A 21,744-nucleotide genomic window follows, 5' to 3' on the forward strand; every position below is an offset into this window, starting at 1 on the left:
AAAGTAGTAATTTTTACTGCCTATTCACGTTAACTCTTAAATAAAACTGGCTCTTCCCCACCCACTGCCCTTTTAACCGAGGTGAAGAATACAAAGATATGTAGTACATTTTGATACTACTGCCATGATTTGTGCTAACATGCCAACAGTTTTACCTGCCAGTGTTTTTGTACCTTTAGTGCAAATGTCAACAAAATGAGAAAGACGAATGATGTCTTAGTATTATTATGAAAATAGTTTTGACATCACATATACCCCCAAAAGGGTTTTAGGAATCCCCCAGGGGTCCATGGATCACACTTTGACAACCACTGTCTTACAACAGTCTCCTTGTAGGTAGCTACTTGACTGATTCCCTCATCTTTGTTTGCTTAGAAGTCACATTTTTTTATGAGCTCTACTGTTACCACTATTTTTAATAATGTAATCTGTCACTGTGGTACCGGTGGAAGGTATCCAAGTTACTGGTGGCGAATCCATATGGGTCTGCAGCAACCTCATTTCTTGCATCCTCAGAAGAAAGAATTCAACTGAGAGCATTAGGTAGAAAAAGAGACCAAGGCAAGTTTCAGAGCAGGAGTGGAAGTTTATTTAAAAGGCTTTAGAACAGGAAAGAAAGGAAAGTACGCTTGGAAGGGACCCAAGCAGGCACTGAGGTGAAGTGCCGTGTTTAAATTAACCTTGATCCTAGGACTTTATAGACTGGCCCCTTTCCCATGATTCTTCCCTTAAGGGTGCGCTGCCTCCATGCCCAGTGCCCTCCTTACACTTGGGAGGTGAGCATGAGCAGTGTGTTTAGGAAGTTGTATACATGCCCATCTGAGGCTTTCTTCCCTTTTCCAATAGTGTGCCCCCCCCACCGCCGGAAAGTTATACTCCGTCATTTTGTCTCTTAATGGACATGCCTGAGAAGTTGCGTCTCCCTGGTGCCTGCATTCAGTTAACACTTTAGTGCAACAGGTGAGGATCATCAGGAAATGGCCTCTTCCTGGCACCGGCTGCCAATTTATCACTTTTAAAGATGCAATGTGATAATTGCCAAACCATCACCTGACATTCCTAGTGGGTGGGGGAGCAGCCCTCTCATGCCCTACTTAAGCGTGTCTACCTACTGTAACAACTGCCCTCACCCCATGAGTATACCTGACCTTCTTCATTTTTACTCTGTTTCTTTCAAATCACCTTTTAACATAATATATGTGTTTTTCTATGTCTTTTAATTTTTTTTTTCTTTTTTTTTTTTTTTGAGATGGAGTCTCGCTCTGTCACCCAGGCTGGAGTGCAGTGGCACGATCTCAGCTCACTGCAACCTCCGCCTCCCGGGTTCAAGCTATTCTCCTGCCTCAGCCTCTTGAGTAACTGGGATTACAGGCGCATGCTACCTCGCCCAGCTAATTTTTGTATTTTTAGTAGAGACAGGGTTTCACCATGTTGGTCAGGCTGGTCTCGAACTCCTGACCTCAGGCAAGCTACCTGCCTCGGCCTCCCAAAGTGCTGGCATTACAGGTGTGAGCCACCACGCCTGGCCCTTATTTATGTATTTTAATTTTTAAAAATCTTCCACTAAAATGTGAACTCCTGAGGGAAACTTTGTCTGTTGTTTACTTATGTGTTCCAAACTTATGAAATAATATCACATTTTGGGGCTTAAGACTTGTTTGTTAAGTACATTTTCTGTAATTTTATATGAGAGATTTGTTTTTTAATCATTCACTTTTTTTGAAATTTTCTTTTTTTTTTCTTCTTTTTTTGAGATGGAGTTTCACTCTGTCGCCCAGGCTGGAGTGCAGTGGTACGATCTCAGCTCACTGCAACCTCTGCCTCCCGGGTTCAAGCAATTCTCCTGCCTCAGCCCCCCAAGTAGCTGGGATTACAGACACCTGCCACCATGCCTGGCTAATTTTTATATTTTATTAGAGATGGAGTTTCACCATGTTGGCCAGGCTGGTGCCAGGTTGGCCAGCTCAAGCTCCCGACCTCAGGTGATGATCTGTCCATCTCAGCCTCCCAAAGTGCTGGGATTACAGGCATGAGCCACCACACCAAGCCGGAAATTTTCATTTCTACAATCCTATTTTATCTTTTCAATAATTAGTTGTCTTGCTCTCTGGTTGCTCATCTTTATGTAGAATTCTGTTCTTTTATGGACCCAGCAAATTGTCATATCTAAGGATTTATAGTGTTATTTGTTTGTTTGTTTGTTTTTTGGTGTCTTTGTTTCTTTGTGCTTTTTTTGTTTTGTTTGTGGTTTGTCTTAATCACTTTAATGTTGGAGGCTGTCTTCATTTATCTGGTGATCTTTGAACAAATTTCGGAAGAAACTAAAAACTGATTGGAAATGAGTGTATAAATGGACTTCATTGTAGGATAATTGGGCAGCAAAACCATATTTTCTTAGAGGAACACTAAATTTCAGTCTCTTTTGTGAGACCATTCAGTTTTTTCAGAGACAGATTTTGCATTCTTTTGCTGGAAGATGGGTAGATTGGGTTGAGGTATAGAGTAGGTAATATACCTGGCTACTACATATCCTGCAGCTGGGCACTGTGTCTCATGCTGTAATCCTAGCACTTTGGGAGGCTGAGGTGAGAGGATGGTTTGAGCCCAGGGGTTCGAGGCCAGCCTGGGCAACATTGTAAGAGCCTGTCTCTACAAAAAAATTTAAAAAATTAGCTGACTGTGGTAGCGCATGCCTGTACTCCCAGCTACTCAGGAGGCTGAGATGGGGAGGATTGCTTGATCCTGGGAGGTTGAGACAGCAGTGAGCTGTGATCATGCCACTGCACCTTGAGCTTGGGCAACAGAGCAAGACCCTGTCTCAAAAATAAAAAATACAAATAATAAACATCTGGGAACTGAGTATTGGAAAAGAGCTAGAGGTTTTCACTAGTCAGTATGCAGACTTACACTTATCTCCTACTTTCTAGTCTAGTGTTTCATTTCAACCTCCACTGTGCTTTATATCCCAAAGCTCTGTTTCTGTGATTCACATTTTGTTGTCCAGTTTCTCCTTCAAATAAACTTCCAGTCTTTGGTAGCATTGAGAATGCTAGTCACCTACCTTTGTAGTAGGGACCCAAAGTCTATCCTGCTTCTTATCAGATTTTTAATCTCTTCCTCTACTTTAGCACCGTTTCCCCTGCTGTCTGTGATACCTGGTTCCTCTGATTTCTAAGCATTTGGAGTTGATGGTGGGGAGATAAATTAGCTTTCCTCTTATTGGTAGTTCCCTCTCCTGGCATTAAGCTTCCACTTTTCTCCCCTCTTCTAAGTCGGTTACTGTTTCTTTATTCACTTTTGTCTTTATATATTGTGGGCAGGATTATTAATGTCTACTGGCCTTTTCAAAGTTGGAATTTGTATTTCTGTTTCTTTTTTTTTTCCTGAGAAGATACTGGGGCAGAAATGTTTTTACTTTGCTCACTTAATACTGGAAATAGGTATTAGTTCATTGTTTTTTAACTCAGCGAAAAGGTATATGTCAGCTATATTAATTTTTTTAAACATACTTTATATTTGCTTCAAAAACCCGATATTTGGCTGGGTGTGGCGGGCTCATGCCTGTTATTCCAGCATTTTGGGAGGTTGAGGTGGTTGGATTGTTTTGAGCACAGGAGTTCTAGACCAGCTTAGGCAACATGGTGAAACCCTGTCTGTACAATAATTAGCTGGGCATGGTGGCTCACACCTATGATCCCAGCTACTCAGGAGGCTGAGGCTGGAGGATTGCTTGAGCCCAGGAAGCAGAGGTTGCACTCCAGCCTGGGCAACAGAGTGAGACCCTGTCTCAAAAACAAAACAAAACAAAAAACGAAAAACAAACCCTGATTTCTCTGTTCAAGGAAGAGGTGGTTGGCAAGGGTGGAAGCTTGATTGCTGGAGAAGGATCCAGTTGTGCTGATTTTATTTGCCCACTAACAGATAGACATACCTATTATGTAAGCTAACTGATTTGTGTACATGAGTCCTAGGGTCATCTTTAGATGGTAACTACTTTCAGAAAATGTGGTATATATTCTGATAATCTTGAAAATCATCTTTAGAGGACAGGCCCAGCAGAGATGGTAACTGCTTTCAGAAGAGGATAGTTTATATGCTGATAATCTTGAAAATCATCTTTAGAGGACAGGCCCAGCAGAGATGGTAACTGCTTTCAGAAGAGGATCGTTTATATACTGATATTCTTTAAAATAGGGGTAAAGAGAAAAGTCATCTAAAATATTAGAACATTTAAGAAAAATGTCATCACTTTTTATTTGTGAGATACATAACATATAACATAGTTCTTTTTTTTTGTTTTTTAGTAGAGATCGGGTTTCTCCATGTTGGTCAGGCTGGTCTCGAACTCCTGACCTCAAGTTATCTACCCGCCTCGGCCTCCCAAAGTGCTGAGATTACAGGTGTGAGCCACCGTGCCCAGCTTAACATAGTTCTTAACTGAGGAGAAAGACTAAGGGATATGTTAGGTTGCTTATTTTAAAAAAACAACTTTAAGGAACATAGCATCAATAGTGATCATGGGAATTTAAAAAAAGCCAACATTTGAGTGCCTACTCTATGTCAGGCACTGTTCTTAGGTGCTACATGCCTTCTTATCAGTGTAATAGTTTATTAATGACTTCCACTTGAGTACCCTTCACAAATATATTTATTTTTGTACTTTCTGTACCTTAGTTCCTCAAATGATTATTAGATTTATTTCCAGTTAAGTACATGTAATGAGTACAGTGAGGCTCATTAAAGTTAGATTATATTCTGTGATCATCATATCAAACACTTAACTGGAACATTTGAACTTCTCAGTTTTGGTATGCTTTTTTTGTGGGGGTGTGTGTGATTTAGACACAGACAAGAGATCTCAAATATTTTACTATTTTTTAAAACAAATTTAACTACATATCTTATTCAATATAACATAATAGTAGTCATAATCAGCTTCATATTCATACATCTGATTATAATTTTAAAACAATATAAATTTTCTGGTATTTTTATAACATTAAATTTTTGTTTTAAAATGAATTTCTATATTTTTCTAAGGAAACTTGGTTTTAAATAGAGAAAAAATTTAAATATGCTCTTTCTTCCCTTACAGGTTTCACCTTGCTTAAATGTCCTGTCACGACTGTTGTTTAGCAGTGACCCAGATGTGTTAGCAGACGTGTGTTGGGCCCTTTCTTATCTCTCCGATGGACCCAATGATAAAATTCAAGCAGTCATTGATTCTGGAGTCTGTCGAAGATTGGTGGAACTTTTGATGTAACTATAAATAATTTATGCTTAATAATTGTATGATTGAGATTAAAATTAGCAATTCAAGTAATAGCTTTGTAAATATCTCAAGAGTCACTGTCTTCAGGGAAAATTAAAAAGCTACTGACCCTACACTTAACAGAATAGCCATAATCCTAGAAAGTTGACCCTAAAATTTGGAACTTATGTCCTATAGTTGGAACTAATTATTTTGTAAATGAATTTCCTTAGTTTAATGTGATCTCTTTATGAATTAGATAAACTTAATAAGTATTTATGGAATGCCTGTTATCTGCTAAGGTGTTGTGTGAGACATTAATGAAGTATAGAACACAGTTTCTCCTCTCACAGAACAAATAATCTAGTTTATTATTCATTATAATAATTAATTTGAGTAAAAGTCCATGTAGTGAAAATCATTTAGTATTTCACCTCTATTAAAGATACCATGTTTCTCTTTGCTGGGCTGTTATAGCTATTTTCCTTAAAAAGAACAGCTTTTCTATACAAAGAAGTTAAAAACGTTTAAGAAAACTTGTTTTAAAAAGATGTTGTAACTTCATAACTTCATCTTCTTACCCTCTTTTAAAAATGTATTATCTTCCTTCCTTTCTTCTTTTGTCGAGAAGCCATTGTAGGCCCAAACAAGGTAGATGGCACAAAGATAGGTCTGATAAGGACTTGGGGGTCCCAGCATGAGGATAGCATCAGTGGAGGGTGGGCATGCAGGTTCAGCATGGGGGATCAGGGCCCCAACTTGATAATGACACCCACTGGGGTGAGCAGATAAGCAGGCTGGAGCAGGACTTGGAGCCAGCACATCATGGGGTACCAGTCTGGCTGAGGTAAAAGATTGGCTGATATAGGGAGGTTAGGAAAATAGAAGCTATTTCCTGTTATCGGAGAATACAGATAAAAATATAGAAGAGGAGAAAGCCTGAATAATTTAATTATTTTAGATTAGAACTAGAAATATCAATGTGAACTCATGGCTCTTAACATAGCTAGGTATGGAAATAAATATATACATGTGTGTAGGTATGTGTGTGTGCATCCTCTTGAAGGGCATGGGAACAGTAACACTTCTACATTAATAAGCTGAGGAAACTGAAGTTCAAATCGAAGTTTCTAAACACTACTCTCCATTGAAAGGAACCAAGATTGTTGGAGAAATGACTGGTTTCAGGACTGGGACTGAGAAAATGTAAGATGAATGCAGGAAGTAATGAGTGCTCAAGTAATGGACAGATGTCAAAAGGACACAGAAGCCTATTTGAAGGGGTTCTCACTATCCAAACCTGGGACAGTTTGTGCTTTGAAATAAATTGCATTAATGTATATTTCATTGAATAAAATATGAAACCCATAAGTCCACACTAAAGCATGTAGTTAGAATGATAGTATTAGAAATACATCACTGGTAATAATACTAATAATTACCAATACTTCAGATAATAAGCATCAAGAGATGCTAAAACCTAGTGGTAAAGTAGGTTAAGGAGTGGGATTTTGCATTATCTCAAAGTATTTTGTTGCAAAATATTAATTATATTAATTATAAATGGGAAAACAATAATGGTAAAATGGAAAAGTCTGGCAGACATCATCGTAATTAGTGACCAGAATTCAGTACCAATATAATGGGAAAAAACAGATTGGGATATAATGAAAAGGTTATAGCACTTACGATATCCCCCAGCCAAAGTATATAACCTGGGTCTTAATCATGAAAAACATTGGATAAACCCAAATAATGGGCTTATGATCTTCAAAAATGGCAAAATCATGAAAATTAAGGGAAGACTGAGAAATCATTCTGGAGAGACTGGAGAGACATGAAAACTGGCTGTAATGAACGATCCTGGATTAGATCCTTTGTTATAAAGATTATCAGAATAATTAGTAAAACTTCAATGGGATCTTTGGCTGAACACCCCGCAGGAGTTTGTAGTATTTTTGTAACTTCTGTGTAAATTTTAAATTCTTACTAGTATTTAGGTTCATGTTTTTATTATTTTTAGGCACAATGATTATAAAGTTGTATCACCTGCATTAAGGGCAGTTGGTAATATTGTGACTGGTGATGATATTCAAACACAGGTGAGTTCAAACTTGAGTATCATAAATTGTTAACATAAAGGACTTTAAAAAATTTATGTTTCATACAACTTGATTACATATTAATCAAGATTTTAGCATCACCATAATTGTGTGTTTGTCTGTATCTGTGTCTTGGAGGATGGTGAGATGTCAAAGAAGATGTGCTGTCAAGATTGACTCCAGCCAGATTTGGGTTACAATCTTTTTATTTAGTTAGTTAGTTTAGTTAGAGACAGGATATTGCTCTTTCTCCTAGGCTGGGGTGCAGTGGTGTGATCATGGCTCACTGCAGCCTTTACCTCCCTGGCTTAAGCAGTCCTCCTGGCTCAAGCAGTCCTCCCGCCTCAGCCTTCCAAGTAGTTGGGACCGCAGGTGTGCACCACCACACCTGGCTAATTTATTTATTTATTTATTTTTTAGGGACAGGGTCTTGCTATGTTGCCCAAGTTGGTCTCAAATTCCTGAGCTCAAGTGATCCTCCTGCTTTGGACTCTCAAAGCGTTAGACTTACAGGCATGAGCCACTATGTCCAGCACAATCTTTCTTGAAGATAGAAACTTAAATTATTTAACACGTTAGATTCTCCTTTGTTTACCGCCTTACAGTGTATTTTTTATTCTAACCTACATATTTTCTTTCAGTTTTATCCTTTTAAAGGCGTATTTGGATACTAATCATAGTTATTAAACAGTTGCTCTTTAGTAATTGACAGTTATTCATTTAATATAGCTCTTGAAATGAAAATGCCATTCTAGACATATACTGTAATTTTCAGTTGGATTTCCAGTGCACTGCTCCACACTTCTTCACCAGATGAATTTAATGTAAATCATTGGAGTATTTTGAATATAGGAACATAATTAATCTTGCAATGGAATAAAGAATGTAAAGGGACAATGCAGAATATACTTGTTTACAGAAGAAGAGTAAGATAGTAAAAATTTTTATGAAGCCAATTGATTCTACATGCTGTTTTTAATGGTTGTAGAATTGGATTTTCTCAGACTGTATGATATATGTATTTTTTTCACCAATTCATTTGGCAAAACTAGAGGTTGGATCCTGACCTCGGTCACCAAATCTTTTTTCAGTTTTATCAGTTGAACTCTGAGAACATTTGTAAATATGAAGGATATACCTCTGATTTTCATTTTATTGGGTTGAGAACAGGGCAGTTCCTTATAGTGGCAGGAGACTAGGTTTATCAATAGCAGACGTGTAGAAGACAGCAAGTTTTACTTTGGGAGGAATTTCTCCTTTCTTAATTTCACTTTCTAGAATGGGTTTTGTACATCTAAATAATTCATTAGTAGATTTTCATATAGGTTATTTACTATAAAACTTTTTGTTTCCATTTCTAACTTGTTTTAGGTAATTTTGAATTGTTCTGCATTACCCTGTCTCTTACATTTATTGAGTAGCCCAAAGGAGTCAATTAGAAAAGAAGCCTGCTGGACTGTTTCTAACATCACTGCTGGAAATAGAGCTCAGATTCAGGTAACTACCCTTCAGATCTGAGAGTAGAACAGCAAGGTCTAAGAAGCCAGTTTGGACAAAAGTTATCACTTTTACTGAAAAAGATTCCTTTTTAAAAAGATACCGAAAAAGTATTTTAAAGAACATGGGCTTTCTTCCTCTAAAATAATAACATTTACTTGTAGTATTCTAGTGAAGAACATCAAGTGTGTGTGTGTGTGTGTGTGTGTGTGTGTGTCTAGCACAGTGCCTGACACATAATGGTTTGTCTTTAGAAAGATATTTTTTTGCATTAGTTTTAAATAAGTTATGCAATAATCTTCCTCTCAAAGCTTTTAATGATTTATTAGGGTTCTATCAAGCTTCTTGCGTCAGTGATTACTTATCCATTTTGATCAGTCACATGGCTTGTGCTTTATCATCTCTAAAATTTATATTTTGCTATTCTCCAGTCTTTAAAAAGCTAAATTCCTATGTAAAAAGAAAAATATTTGAAAAGTTTGCTGACAGAATAGAAATTAAAAATTTATTTTAATGTCAAGGTTCCAAAAACCTTGACATTTTGAAGCCATTGAGTTTCAAGATTTTTTTTTACTGGTAATATTTTAGAAACAGTATTTGTACTGATTATATATTTTTCCCCCTCTCAGGCTGTTATAGATGCAAATATTTTTCCTGTTTTGATTGAGATTCTTCAGAAAGCAGAGTTTCGTACCAGAAAAGAAGCAGCTTGGGCTATAACTAATGCAACATCAGGAGGTACTCCAGAGCAAATAAGGTATGATATAAACTTCTTAATTGTTTTTTACATGTAAATGAGACAAAAGTTGAAATAAAACATATTTTAATTTACTGATGGAACTAAAATATTATTTCTAAGTCAGTTTGATAATATGAAATGACAGCATGTATTATATCAGTTACTCATTCACAATTTTTTTTTTCCCATTTAACGTGTAATTAACATCATTCTCCTTGATAGGCTGCTTAAGAAAAATCAGAGATTAAAAATCCAAACGGGAACGGTCTATGTTAATTTGCAGAGTACACTGTCATGGGCATTAAATATTTTTTAATCACAAAAATATAGCTTTATTATATAGAAATGGCTAATAAATTTGAATATCCACTTACTTTAAATAAAATTGAAATAGACATTGTTTATATGGTGATGTTCTGGTCCTCATTGATTGTTAGCCTTGCCTATGGATAGTATCTTACTTTTATTTTTCTATACTAGTTACCTTTTTTTTATATTAGCTTTTTGAGTCTAGGCTTTTTAAATTTATTTATTCTGCTGACAATGTAAATAATAGGTGCATGGGCTTTTAAGTCAGCCTGATTTCAAATCCTGCTCCTTCAGTAAAAGTTGTGTGGTCTTGACAAAGTTGTTTAACCCCTCTAATCTAGTTTCTTCATTTTAAAAAATGAGTTCCAGTAATGAATAGTAATGGTAGTGTAGTCAGCCTTCCATATCCTTGGGTTTTGCATCTGTGGATTCAACCACCTGCAGGTCAAAAATATTAAAAAAGAAAAAGACAGTAAAAAATGCCAGTACAACACTACAAAATAATGCAAATTTAAAAACACAATACAACAATTAGTAACATCATAGTAATTACATTGTTTTAGGTATTATAAGTAATCTAAAGATAATTTCAAATACTTGGAAAGATATGCATAGGTTGTATGCAAATACTATGCCATTTTATATAAAGGAATTGAGTATCTGTGGATTTTGGTATTGAGAGGAAGGGTGTCTTGGAACCAATCTCCGATGAAACCGAGGGACGGTATCTTGATAGTTAAGTGAAATTTATGTCTTTGAAGTGTCAGCACAGTGCCTAAACATATTATTAATAACTAATAGATAATTAAGAATAGCTACTGTTATTATTTACAATCATCATAATTTTTATTATCAGTATTGATTCCTGAATCTCTTTTTATCATGTACTTTCACTCTTTTTTATCTCCCATAGCAAAGTTTCACTTACACCTCTACTAAAAGCTTCTACAGAATCGTCTTGTTCGGAGGATCCCTCCATGAAACTAGACTTCTTAGAAAATATTTTCTAATGCATATTTGATTTATTTTTCAATTTATAAAACAAGTCAAACTACAGTGCTATTTTATAAATCACATAATTTTGTGAAATATTGTGAAATTGTTGTCTTTTATTGCCTTCATTTGTAGTATTATCTTGCTCTCTCAAATTTGTATAGCTGTATATTGCTAGCATCTGTCTCTGCCTTTTATTTTCTATTCTATCTCTTTGCTTTCATCAGTATTTCCACTTTGTGTCATGGATACAAGCAGTAATAAATGAAGACCCTTCCTTTGTTCTATTTTGTATTTTTTTAATGTTGATGTTACTTTTATTTTATTTGGGCTGCAAGTTTGTTCACCTGCAAATAGTTGTATTTTTTCAATTAATTTTCGTGGTTATATCTATTCTGTATATTATTGCTTTAATTTATTAGTATGGATTAAGTATCCAAACTGAGATAATTATTTTTCTAACCACTTTTATCATTTCATTAAGTCTGCATATTTGGGAAAAGACCTCTTGATCTCAGATTAAGTTATGCATCCATACCACTAGTTGAGTGCCTACTATTGCCAGTTATTGTGCTAAGTAAGTCATTTTAGTTATTGAGCACCAGCAATGTGTCTGGTACTTTCATGTGTTTTATCTCCTGTAATCTCTTAACTGTGAGGCAGTTATTCATTCAACAGATATTTTTGATCAATTACAGTACAGTATAGGGCAAATGAGTGCTCTGGTGAAGGTATATACATCTTTTTTTTTTAAGAGGGACAGAAACTTTTATTAAATGTCTATTGTGTTCTTACAACAACTCTCTGAAGTTGGTACTATTATTATTCCCATTTTTAAGATGGGGAAACTGAGACACAGAGTAATTGCTCAAGGTCACACAACTAATAAGGAGTGGAATTGGGACTTGAAGGCACACAGCCTGGCTTCATAGTATGTTTTTAACCTTTGTACTTAATATGGACTTTTTGCCAAGTGAACAGATCAGTTACTTCATTTACATTATAGAGTACAGAAAACCAGCCAATAACTAGAAAAGGACACGCATTCAGAAATTAAAGAATTTTTTTGTGAATATTATTTATGAACATTATTCACAAGAGAGCCTGTTTTGTTCCTACAGGCCTTCTATCCTTCTGAAACACAGTATATGTTTCAGAACATTAGCTGTGATTGTTTTTATGGGAAATTTTCTCAAGTTTAATTTAGATGTCTCTTCTTTCTTTCCATTTCTGTCTACCCCCATATGACCTCCGTGTGTGTGTGTGTGTGTGTGTGTGTGTGTGTGTATGTCTGTGTGTAGGCTTGCCTTTAAAAAAAAAAAAAACAACCTTTCGAACCTATGTTTAATGCTCAGATGAGCACCATGAAAAACAGGCCGAAGTACCAGTTTGTGTCTGTATTTTATAGTCTTTGCAAGACCATTTATTGCTAATTATGTTAAATTAGAGAATAGGTGAGTAAAGAAAATTTTAAGTTTCCTATGTGAGAATTTAAATGTGTGTAATGTTTGCATTTGTATAGGAATACTTTTTCTTAATTGCTTATGTAACATTTCACTATGAAAAATATTTTTGTGTCATTGTTACAAACAGTACTTAAGTCTTTTTAAATCTTTTTTTCCCTGTTTCTTCTTTTTTATATTAATCTGAAGGTATTTGGTAGCTTTAGGCTGCATTAAACCACTTTGTGATCTTTTGACTGTTATGGACTCCAAAATAGTCCAAGTGGCTTTAAATGGACTTGAAAATATTTTACGTCTTGGAGAACAAGAATCTAAGCAGAATGGAATAGGCATTAATCCATACTGTGCTCTCATTGAAGAAGCATATGGTAAGCGGTCAGTTAAAAATTTGCAATTATAGTCAGTTCTTAACTATCTGTCATAGATACTTTCCCCTTCCAGTTCCCTACAATTTTTTTGTTGTAAAAGCAGTATGTATTTTTTTAAGTTTTAAAATGTCACCCGTAATTTTATTACCCTAACAATTTATTTTTATTATTTACCTTTTTTTAACATTGTCTGTATGCACAAATACTTTACATTGACTTAATTGTATTGTATGTGTAGTTTTATGTTCTACTTTTTAACATTTTGGAGAAATTTTACATTTCTACATAATTTTTATTATAATGGCCACATAATGTTATGTATATACTATATATATATAAAAATATGTAATTTTTTTTTTTTTTTTTTTGAGACACAGTTTTACTCCGTCTCCCAGGCTGGAGTGCGGTGGTGTGGTCTTGGCTCACTGAAACCTCCACCTCCCATGTTCAAGCAATTCATGTGCCTCAGCTTCCCGAGTAGCTGGGATTACAGGTGCATGCCACCATGCCCGGCTGATTTTTGTATTTTTAGTAGAGACGGGGTCTCTCCATGTTGGCTAGACTGGTCTCAAGCTCCTGGCCTCAAGTGATCCAGCCACCTCAACCTCCCAAAGTGCTGGAATTACAGATATGAGCCACCATGTCTGGCCATAATGCTACATATTGAGTCAAGTTTTAGCCATTTGAATGGAAGTTTAACCATAACCTGTTGTTGACCATTAGTTTGTTCCCAGTTTATCACTTTATGTATACCAAAATAAGCATCTTTCTGTGTATATGTTTATTTCTTTTATGGAATTAATATCTGGGGATAAATTTTCAGGAATACAGTTGCTGAGTCTTAGGGCACTGACTTCTTTTTAAGCTTTTGATGTCTTCTCATTTTGCTTTCCAAAGGCCTGTTGCTGACAGTGTCACTGGCATTGTATGAATCTATTCTACAACCTCATACTTGTTTTGTTTATTTTGTGGACTCAGCAGATGTAAAATAGTACACCAAGTTGCTTTTATGTACATTTTTTGGTTTATTTCCTATAGATAGTAGTATGTATTTTTCATGAGTTAGTCTGTGTCCTTATCCAAATTGCATATTTATTGTACTTTGTCTGGTTATCTATTTGACTTTTTTTTTTGGTAAAAATTTGAATTTTATTTTATAGTAGTTTATTTTGATATGACTTTTTCCTCGGTCTATTTTTTTTCAGATCATCCATTGAACACATTCTTTTATTTTAATAAAACATACCATGTTCATTTATGTTTAAATAACTCAGTCTAATTTTCTATTCTTTCAAAGTTTACAAAGTCATTGCCTCCACAGAGATTTGATGAAAATTAATTTTTTTATTTGCCAAGTTTTAAAAATTAGGTTCTTAAAACATTTAATCATATGGAATTTATTTTAGATAAGGCATGAATCTAAATTGATTTTCTTTTATTTGCATTAAATATTCACTTTTCTGTATTAAGTCCTCTTACATTGTATGGGTGATTCAGACTTTTATTTTTGATTCTTAAAGCCCATGATATCACTTTGTCTTTCTTTCAAATTATATAACATCACTGGATAAGACATTACATGAATACAAGATATTAGTCACTGATTTAAGAATATTGTCTTACTACAGTCATTATTTTGACCCCAAGTTAGACTAGGGTTTGAGCTATTCTGTGATTGTGTATAGATAGGACTGCTTTGCTGCTTTTTTTTCTGTGATAATCTGATTGAAGTCGTTTATCTGTAATTAAATGAAATGTATTTTCAGCACTACCCAGACTTACGTGGAGAACTTTTTCTGATAAGCAGTAAAATCGATTGCTATACATTCTTCTCATCTTTTCAAAATGAGGCCTTTCAGTTTCAATTGTAGATTGTAATTCTTTTAAATCGCACAACAGCCATATGTTTTTTATTGTATGGGTTTGCAAATTTTACACATTTATTTCATAGTGATACTCTCTGGCTCAGCGTGTTTTATTTTCTTCATTTAATTTGTTTTGTTGCTTTCCCTTTTTGGGCTTTGTTAATTACTCTAGAAAGGACCTGTGGAGTTAATCTAAAACTGCCATTTTACAGTTGAGAAACAGAAGAACTAAACTTACCTGGCCAAGATCACACACCTAGCAGGGTGGTGTCTGTGATCTTACTCCCAGGCCTATGGTCCTTCTTCATATGACACTGCTACATACTCTCATTCTTGAAGTATAAATCGTAAGTGATGGCTATCGGTATGTGCAACAATTAGATTAAAATAGTCCCGTTGCCAGTGAGGTGATAGATGATGTTCATTTATTATTTTGATTTAAACATATACTGAAATTGTAGTAACAGTTTGTTTATATATATATATATATATATATACTTTGTATAACAGGTCTGGATAAAATTGAGTTTTTGCAAAGCCATGAAAATCAGGAAATTTACCAGAAGGCATTTGATCTGATTGAACATTACTTTGGTGTAGAAGAAGATGACCCCAGCATTGTACCTCAGGTGGATGAAAACCAACAACAGTTTCTATTTCAGCAGCAGGAAGCACCAATGGATGGATTTCAACTTTAACTTACTGGAGGAAAAAAAATTTATGGCTAAAAAGGGTAGCTTCAGGTAACTCCTCTTTGTTGCCAATGTAAGAATGTTTGTTTTTTTACATAGAACAGTAAAGAGAATTTGATGCACTTTTAGAAAGCAAAATGAAACAAAAATTTCCATTCAGATGCAACCTTTCATTGTAGTTTGTTGTTGTTTTAGTTTTGTTGTTGTGCCTGTATTTATATCTTCTATTGTTTGGATTTTTGTATCTATTTGTGAATAATTGAATATGCAATTATTTAGTAATTTAAGCTTGAAAAGGAGAATTTTGGTGAAGCATTACTTAGTAATTCTGAATTTTTTCAAGCATTCTTGGAAACTGCACATTAGCAGTAAACCTATTGATAATTGCATTTTGGCAGTAAGTCTTACACATCCAGTCTCTACTAAATCTACCTCTATCTTGAAGCAGAAATAAAAACAAAAAAGCTTCAGAAGCATGAAATAATGCAAATGCTAAATTAGAATGTGAAAATATTTATTACCTTAAATTATACATATCACTGTGCTGTAGGTTATACTTTGCAAAAAATTGCAACAGAAAACCTATAAAATTTATTTATAAAACAGAAGAAATATTGTACTGATAATCCATTAAAATGTGGCAATTGTGAAGGGAGAAGCTGTTTTTCATGTTGAACACATTAAAAAGATTACTTTATAAAATGTTTAAATATTTCTGTTTTTAACATGTAAGTGCTATGTATATTAGTATATTTTGTATTTCAACCAAATATGCTACCATTTTTGAAATAGTGTTTTATTGTTTTTCACTCATTGTTTTAAAGAGCATCATGACAGAGATGTCATCATGAATCTAAAGTAGTGCTGCATATCTAAAATAATAACTAATTATTTCTCTGATTTTTCAGAGCAGTAATTGAAAAGTTTCATTTTCTATATAATAGTACTAGTTTAAGTTTAAGTACAAGTACAAGTTTAGGTACTCGAATGACAAAATTACCCTGAAGAAATAACCTTATTATGTGTTAAATTGTATTAAATGCATTTAACATTTGGATGCTAAATGATAATGAAAATTGCTAAAGATTCTTTAATATGGTTCAAATCTATAATAGACTTTTTTCTTTTAGTAATACTCAGAGGGTCATTCTGCTGCTTGTTATGAATCATAGATTACATTCATGTCAGATTGATCAATATGTATGTTTTATGATTTAACAGCAAAAACCTCTTCAAACTGAAAATTTGAAAGAAAGGTTTCAATAGAAAAATTATATATATATTTATACATATATATGTGTGTGTGTTACTCTCACAGTTCAACTACTGTTGAACTCAATATTTTAATTTATAGTTATACATAGGCTATTTATGTGTCCAATTGTATACCTAGAATACTTACTTAAAACTTAGTTTACAACTCTTTTTAAGATGAGAACTAAGGCAATTTTGATATGATTCATGGTCTATTCTTTAAAAAAAGATTTCATTTATGATAGTATTTGTAATGTTTCTGCTGGAAATCAGAGGCACGTTCCAAGAGGAAAATGTATATAGGAGTACTTTTAAAGAATATGTCACTTTGTAAATTACATATCATGAAACTAAGCTTTTGACAAGATACTTAAAACCTACAGCTGTAAAATACAGGTTTAAATGGTGTTCGTAATGCTGAGTGCATCTGCCAGCCCTTTTTTATTATTAAGTAGAAGATTGTATCTGTGCCCCTTTTTTCGTAGTGGAAGGTATATAGCCGAGTATAAAATGGTTTTCTTTTGCATTATCTGTATTCAAAAAACAGGGTAGTTATATTAAAGCTTACCAAATTGATGGTGAATTTATCAGATTAACCTTTTTGTGGTGCAGATGGTTCTAAGTATCAGGTGACAGGGTATTCTACTGTTTCTAGTCAATTAAAATTGATAATGCAGCATGATTCATAAACTAACCAGCTGTGCCTCCTTTTATTTTGAGGACCCTGTAGTCACTATAATAAATTTCTAAGCCAAATTTTTCAAACAAGATAGTTCTTATAGAAGGAGAAATAATAAATATGTGTGTGTTGATGCATGCACACAGAATGACCTGTGAAAGGAAACTTAAATTTTGCCGGTAAAACAAACATATCTCTACAGACTGTGATTATACTTCATAAGCATTTAAATACAGTTTTATTTATTTCCTTAAATATATTACTTGGGTAATTAATTTTAGATTTGATTGCAAAGAGCACTGTATAGCAGTTGGGACCAGCTCTTGGCTTGGCTTGGCTTGACTTATTGTTATGAGTTTATTGGATCAAGACTAACAAATAACTTTGTGATGAAAATTCTTCAAAAATATAGCTACTCTTTTCAAGTATACCATTTAAAATATTTCATCAGGCAGAGCCCTGACCAGGAAAAAAAAAAAAAAAAAGAAAGAAAGAAAAGAAAAAAATAAATAAAATGCTCCAAAAAGTGTTTTCAGTAGTCTTCACTGGCCCTTGTGGGAGGAAAAATACTTTTTTAACTTGCTTTTCTAAGATTTGTTATATTTAAATCCAAGAGAAACTATGCCAAAAAAAAGTGTTATAAAGAGGAATGCATGTAGCATTAATGCAAATATCAAGAAAATACTTGAAAGAGTCCTTTTCATTTATTTAATTAAATTTGGTGTTTTATTTTGTCTGAATCTGAATTTCTCCTATTTAATCTATGCAATTATGCTTGTTTTATATTTATAAGCACTTGACTCACTGGGTGTGGTCTTTTTACTGTGTTTTATTTCAAAACGTTGTTTTAAGTGATAGTGTCCTTAAATTTTAGTGTCATTTGGTCAACTTACTGGTAACACCAGAACAAGAAAGCAAAAAAGTAATAAATTCTGCTGGCACAGAACTAACATATCATTTGGTAACTGTAAAACCTATTTGCAGTTAAAGGTTGATTTATTGGATAAGGGACTAAAAGAAGCATAGATTACCTTTGCCTTTATATTTTTTCTTCTTTTAAGAAGGAGCATTATGGAAAAATAAATATAAAGTCTTAGTGAATTTTTGTTATGGTTCTCAATTCAGCAATCTACTGGCTGCTTGCGAAACTGTGAAATCAAATTGTTCTTAACCTTTATTCAGTTTAGTTTATAGCATTACTGTTTTATGAAATGTGACATTTTAGGAGCCAATGTAATAGAGCTCTAAAAGGATAGTATATCTTTAAATTCTGACTGGGGAGTAAGAAGAGAAGATATTCTTACCCTACTAAATAAACCAACTTTTGAGTAGTATGCAATATTATGAAATGTTACAACACTATATTAAAAATAATAAAATATTTTAAAATTGCATTTATATAAATGTGTCCATTTCATTTTTTTCTTAAGATTGTTGTTTCCTAACAGAACAAAGACAGATGCTATTATTGGTTAAAAATCCATTTACTTTCTAAAACTAACAAAGGAGAAAAAATAGAATTATAAAAAATAGCTAATCCAAAACTAGACAGAAAAAGAGAAAAAACAAATGAAGATGGAACAAATAGCAAGAAAGATCAAACTCAGTTGTATCAATAGTCACAGTAATTACTAATGATTTAAACATGCCAATTAAAGTGCAGAGGTTATCAGTTTTAATAAAAAAGTAAGGCCGTATTTTGCCTCTAAGAAAATGTTTTCAAGAAGCAAATTGGTGAAAAGTAAAAGGGTGGAAAAAAGATATACCATGCTATCACAAATCAAAAGTAAGTTGGGGTGGCCATATAATGCATATCAAGGTGCATTTCAGAGCAAGGAATATTTATTGCTGGAGATAAAGAGGGTCATTTGATAAAGGGATCAATTCATGATAGTCAAAATGTAGAAACAAATGTTCATCAGCCAATGGATAAATAAAATGTTATATTCATAAAATGGGATATTACTCAGTAATAAAATGAAATATGGATATATGGTACAACATGGATGAACATTGAAAACATTAGGCTAAGTGAAAGAAACCAGATTCCATTTATATGAAATGTTCGGAATAGACAAATCTATAGAAACAGAAATAAATTAGTATCTAGGACTGGGGAAAGTTGGAAATGGGAGGTGACTGGGTACAAAGTTTCTTCTTTGAGCAATAAAAATAGGATTTTCTAATAAATTCATAGAGATGTGCTGCCATCACCATAAGCAAAAGTTCACTTTTTTACTGGCACTAGCCATATTTCAAGTGCTCAGTAGGGAGTGCAGGGCTACAGTATGTTTTTTAAATCACGTGAGAGTAACACAAAGTTTTAAATGCATATTTTACACCCCAAAGCAACCAATTCTTGTTCTTGGAGTTAGCTGAGCTTCCTAGGATCCATGGATTTATAGTTTTCATCAAATTTGAAAACACAGCAATTATTTAAACATTTTTTCATTTCCAATTCCGCTTATATTAGTCTGCCTGAAATACTCACACAGCTTATTAATGCTTTGCTCATTTTTGGTTATTTTTCATTTTGTATAGTTTTCATTGTTTCGTCTTCAAGTTCACTAATCTTGTCTTCTGCTGTGTCTAATCTCTTAATTCCATTAGTGTATTTTTTATGTCAGACATTGTGTATTTTATCTTTAAAAATTCAATTTGGATCTGTTTTATATCTTCCATTTTTTTATCATACTCAAGCTTTCCTCTGCTGGCTTGAACACAGCAAGTATAATAGCTGTTTGAATGGCCTTGCTACTAATTCTGTCATTTCTTGCTCTGTTTCTGTTTATTGATTTTTTTTATTATGAGTTGTATTTTTCATTTGCATGCATTTACATGTTTGGATATTGAATTTCCCATATTTGTTCTTCTTAACACAAGTTACTAGGGGAAAAAATGTGATCCTTTAAAGGCTTGCTTTTAAACTTTGTAAGGCAGGCACAGAACAACGTTTATTTTACTGCTGAGTCAGTACCATTCCGAGTACTCTATTACCCTATGAATTACAAGGGATTTTCACTTTGGCTAGTGGAACTTAAACTGTTCCTGATCATTGTGGGCTCCAAAAATTGTTTCCCCTTGTGCTTTCAGGTTATTCTTTAGAAGGCCTTGGGTAGTAGTCACATGTGGTCAACAATACTCGGCTGAAGACTCAAAGGGGAATCCTCTGCAGATAATCTGGAGCAATCTGTGTAGTTTTGTCACATTTGGTACTCTACCTTGTGAACTCTAGTTTTGTCCTCCCTGGCTTCCTAACTCTTTCTCCCCATCTCAGAGACTTTGTGGCTATACCTGAATTTCCCTTCCTTGCCCTGCAATGGTGAAACTCTAGGCAGTAAGAGACAGAGCAGTCATAGGGCTCAACTAGTTTGTTTCCTCTGTTTCATAGATCACGGTTCCTCATTATCTGATGTCTAATGTCTGGAAACTGTTGTTTTATGTTTTTGTCCTGGTCCCTATTACTCTAGTTTGGCTTAAAGCAGAAGTTAGCATACCAATCTATGTTCTTTTTAAAATCTCTGTTTAATGTGGGCTTTGATCATTTTTCATATTGTTTTCTTGGTGCCTTTTTGTCTCAATCACTTTCGCTGAATTCAGTTATAGTGATTATAGTCTTTTTACTTATTTCCTTAGTTTTTCCTCATAATTTTAGAATTTCCAATCTTTTATTCTCTTTGGATTTATTCTTAAGTCTTTCCCTAATTTCCCTAAACATTTAAGGTTGTTAAATGTTTAATTTGGGAAGGCTAAAAATTTACCTTGAAGTACCATTTCAGCTGCATTCCACAAGTTATTCAGCTCTAAGTATTTTAAAGTTTATATTATGATTTATTCGTGACCTATGAAAATTGATAGACCATTAGCAAGACTAATAAAGAAGAAAAGAGAGAAGAATCAAATAGACGCAATAAAAAATGATAAAGGGGATATCACCACCGATCCCACAGAAATACAAACTACCATCAGAGAATACTATAAACACCTCTACGCAAATAAACTAGAAAATCTAGAAGAAATGGATAAATTCCTCGACACATACACCCTCCCAAGACTAAACCAGGAAGAAGTTGAATCTCTGAATAGACCAATAACAGGATCTGAAATTGTGGCAATAATCAATAGCTTACCAACAAAAAGAGTCCAGGACCAGATGGATTCACAGCCGAATTCTACCAGAGGTACAAGGAGGAACTGGTACCATTCCTTCTGAAACTATTCCAATCAATAGAAAAAGAGGGAATCCTCCCTAACTCATTTTCTGAGGCCAGCATCATCCTGATACCAAAGCCTTGCAGAGACACAACCAAAAAAGAGAATTTTAGACCAATATCCTTGGTGAACATTGATGCAAAAATCCTCAATAAAATACTGGCAAACCGATTCCAGCAGCACATCAAAAAGCTTATCCACCATGATCAAGTGGGCTTCATCCCTGGGATGCAAGGCTGGTTCAATATACACAAATCAATAAATGTAATCCAGCATATAAACAGAACCAAAGACAAAAACCACATGATTATCTCAACAAA

The 21,744-nt window shown here is 34.1% G+C and overlaps 2 protein-coding genes across 8 annotated transcripts in view; one reads left to right on the forward strand and one right to left on the reverse strand.

Moving 5' to 3' along the window:
- The window catches only part of KPNA5 (karyopherin subunit alpha 5), a 64,141-nt gene that overhangs the window by 39,299 nt on the left and 3,098 nt on the right, over positions 1–21,744 (forward strand). For 2 of the 6 annotated variants that reach the window (XM_034962746.4, XM_034962748.3), the window contains 6 exons: positions 5,096–5,259; positions 7,275–7,353; positions 8,725–8,850; positions 9,480–9,607; positions 12,544–12,722; positions 15,098–15,330. In XM_034962746.4, the coding sequence (XP_034818637.1) occupies positions 5,096–5,259; positions 7,275–7,353; positions 8,725–8,850; positions 9,480–9,607; positions 12,544–12,722; positions 15,098–15,285 (864 nt within the window). In that variant the 3' untranslated portion in view covers positions 15,286–15,330. The other 4 variants (XM_057302582.2, XM_063604996.1, XM_034962751.4 and 1 more) reach the window with 3 other exon arrangements.
- Positions 9,657–21,744, reverse strand: part of FAM162B (family with sequence similarity 162 member B) — a 39,269-nt gene continuing 27,181 nt past the window's right edge. For both annotated transcript variants that reach the window (XM_063604999.1, XM_014345480.4), the window contains exon 4: positions 9,657–10,336. In XM_063604999.1, the coding sequence (XP_063461069.1) occupies positions 10,292–10,336 (45 nt within the window). In that variant the 3' untranslated portion in view covers positions 9,657–10,291. The remainder of the gene's footprint in view (positions 10,337–21,744) is intronic.

This window comes from Pan paniscus, chromosome 5 (assembly GCF_029289425.2).
Source record: "Pan paniscus chromosome 5, NHGRI_mPanPan1-v2.0_pri, whole genome shotgun sequence".
In the NCBI taxonomy this organism is placed as follows: Eukaryota; Metazoa; Chordata; class Mammalia; order Primates; family Hominidae; genus Pan; species Pan paniscus.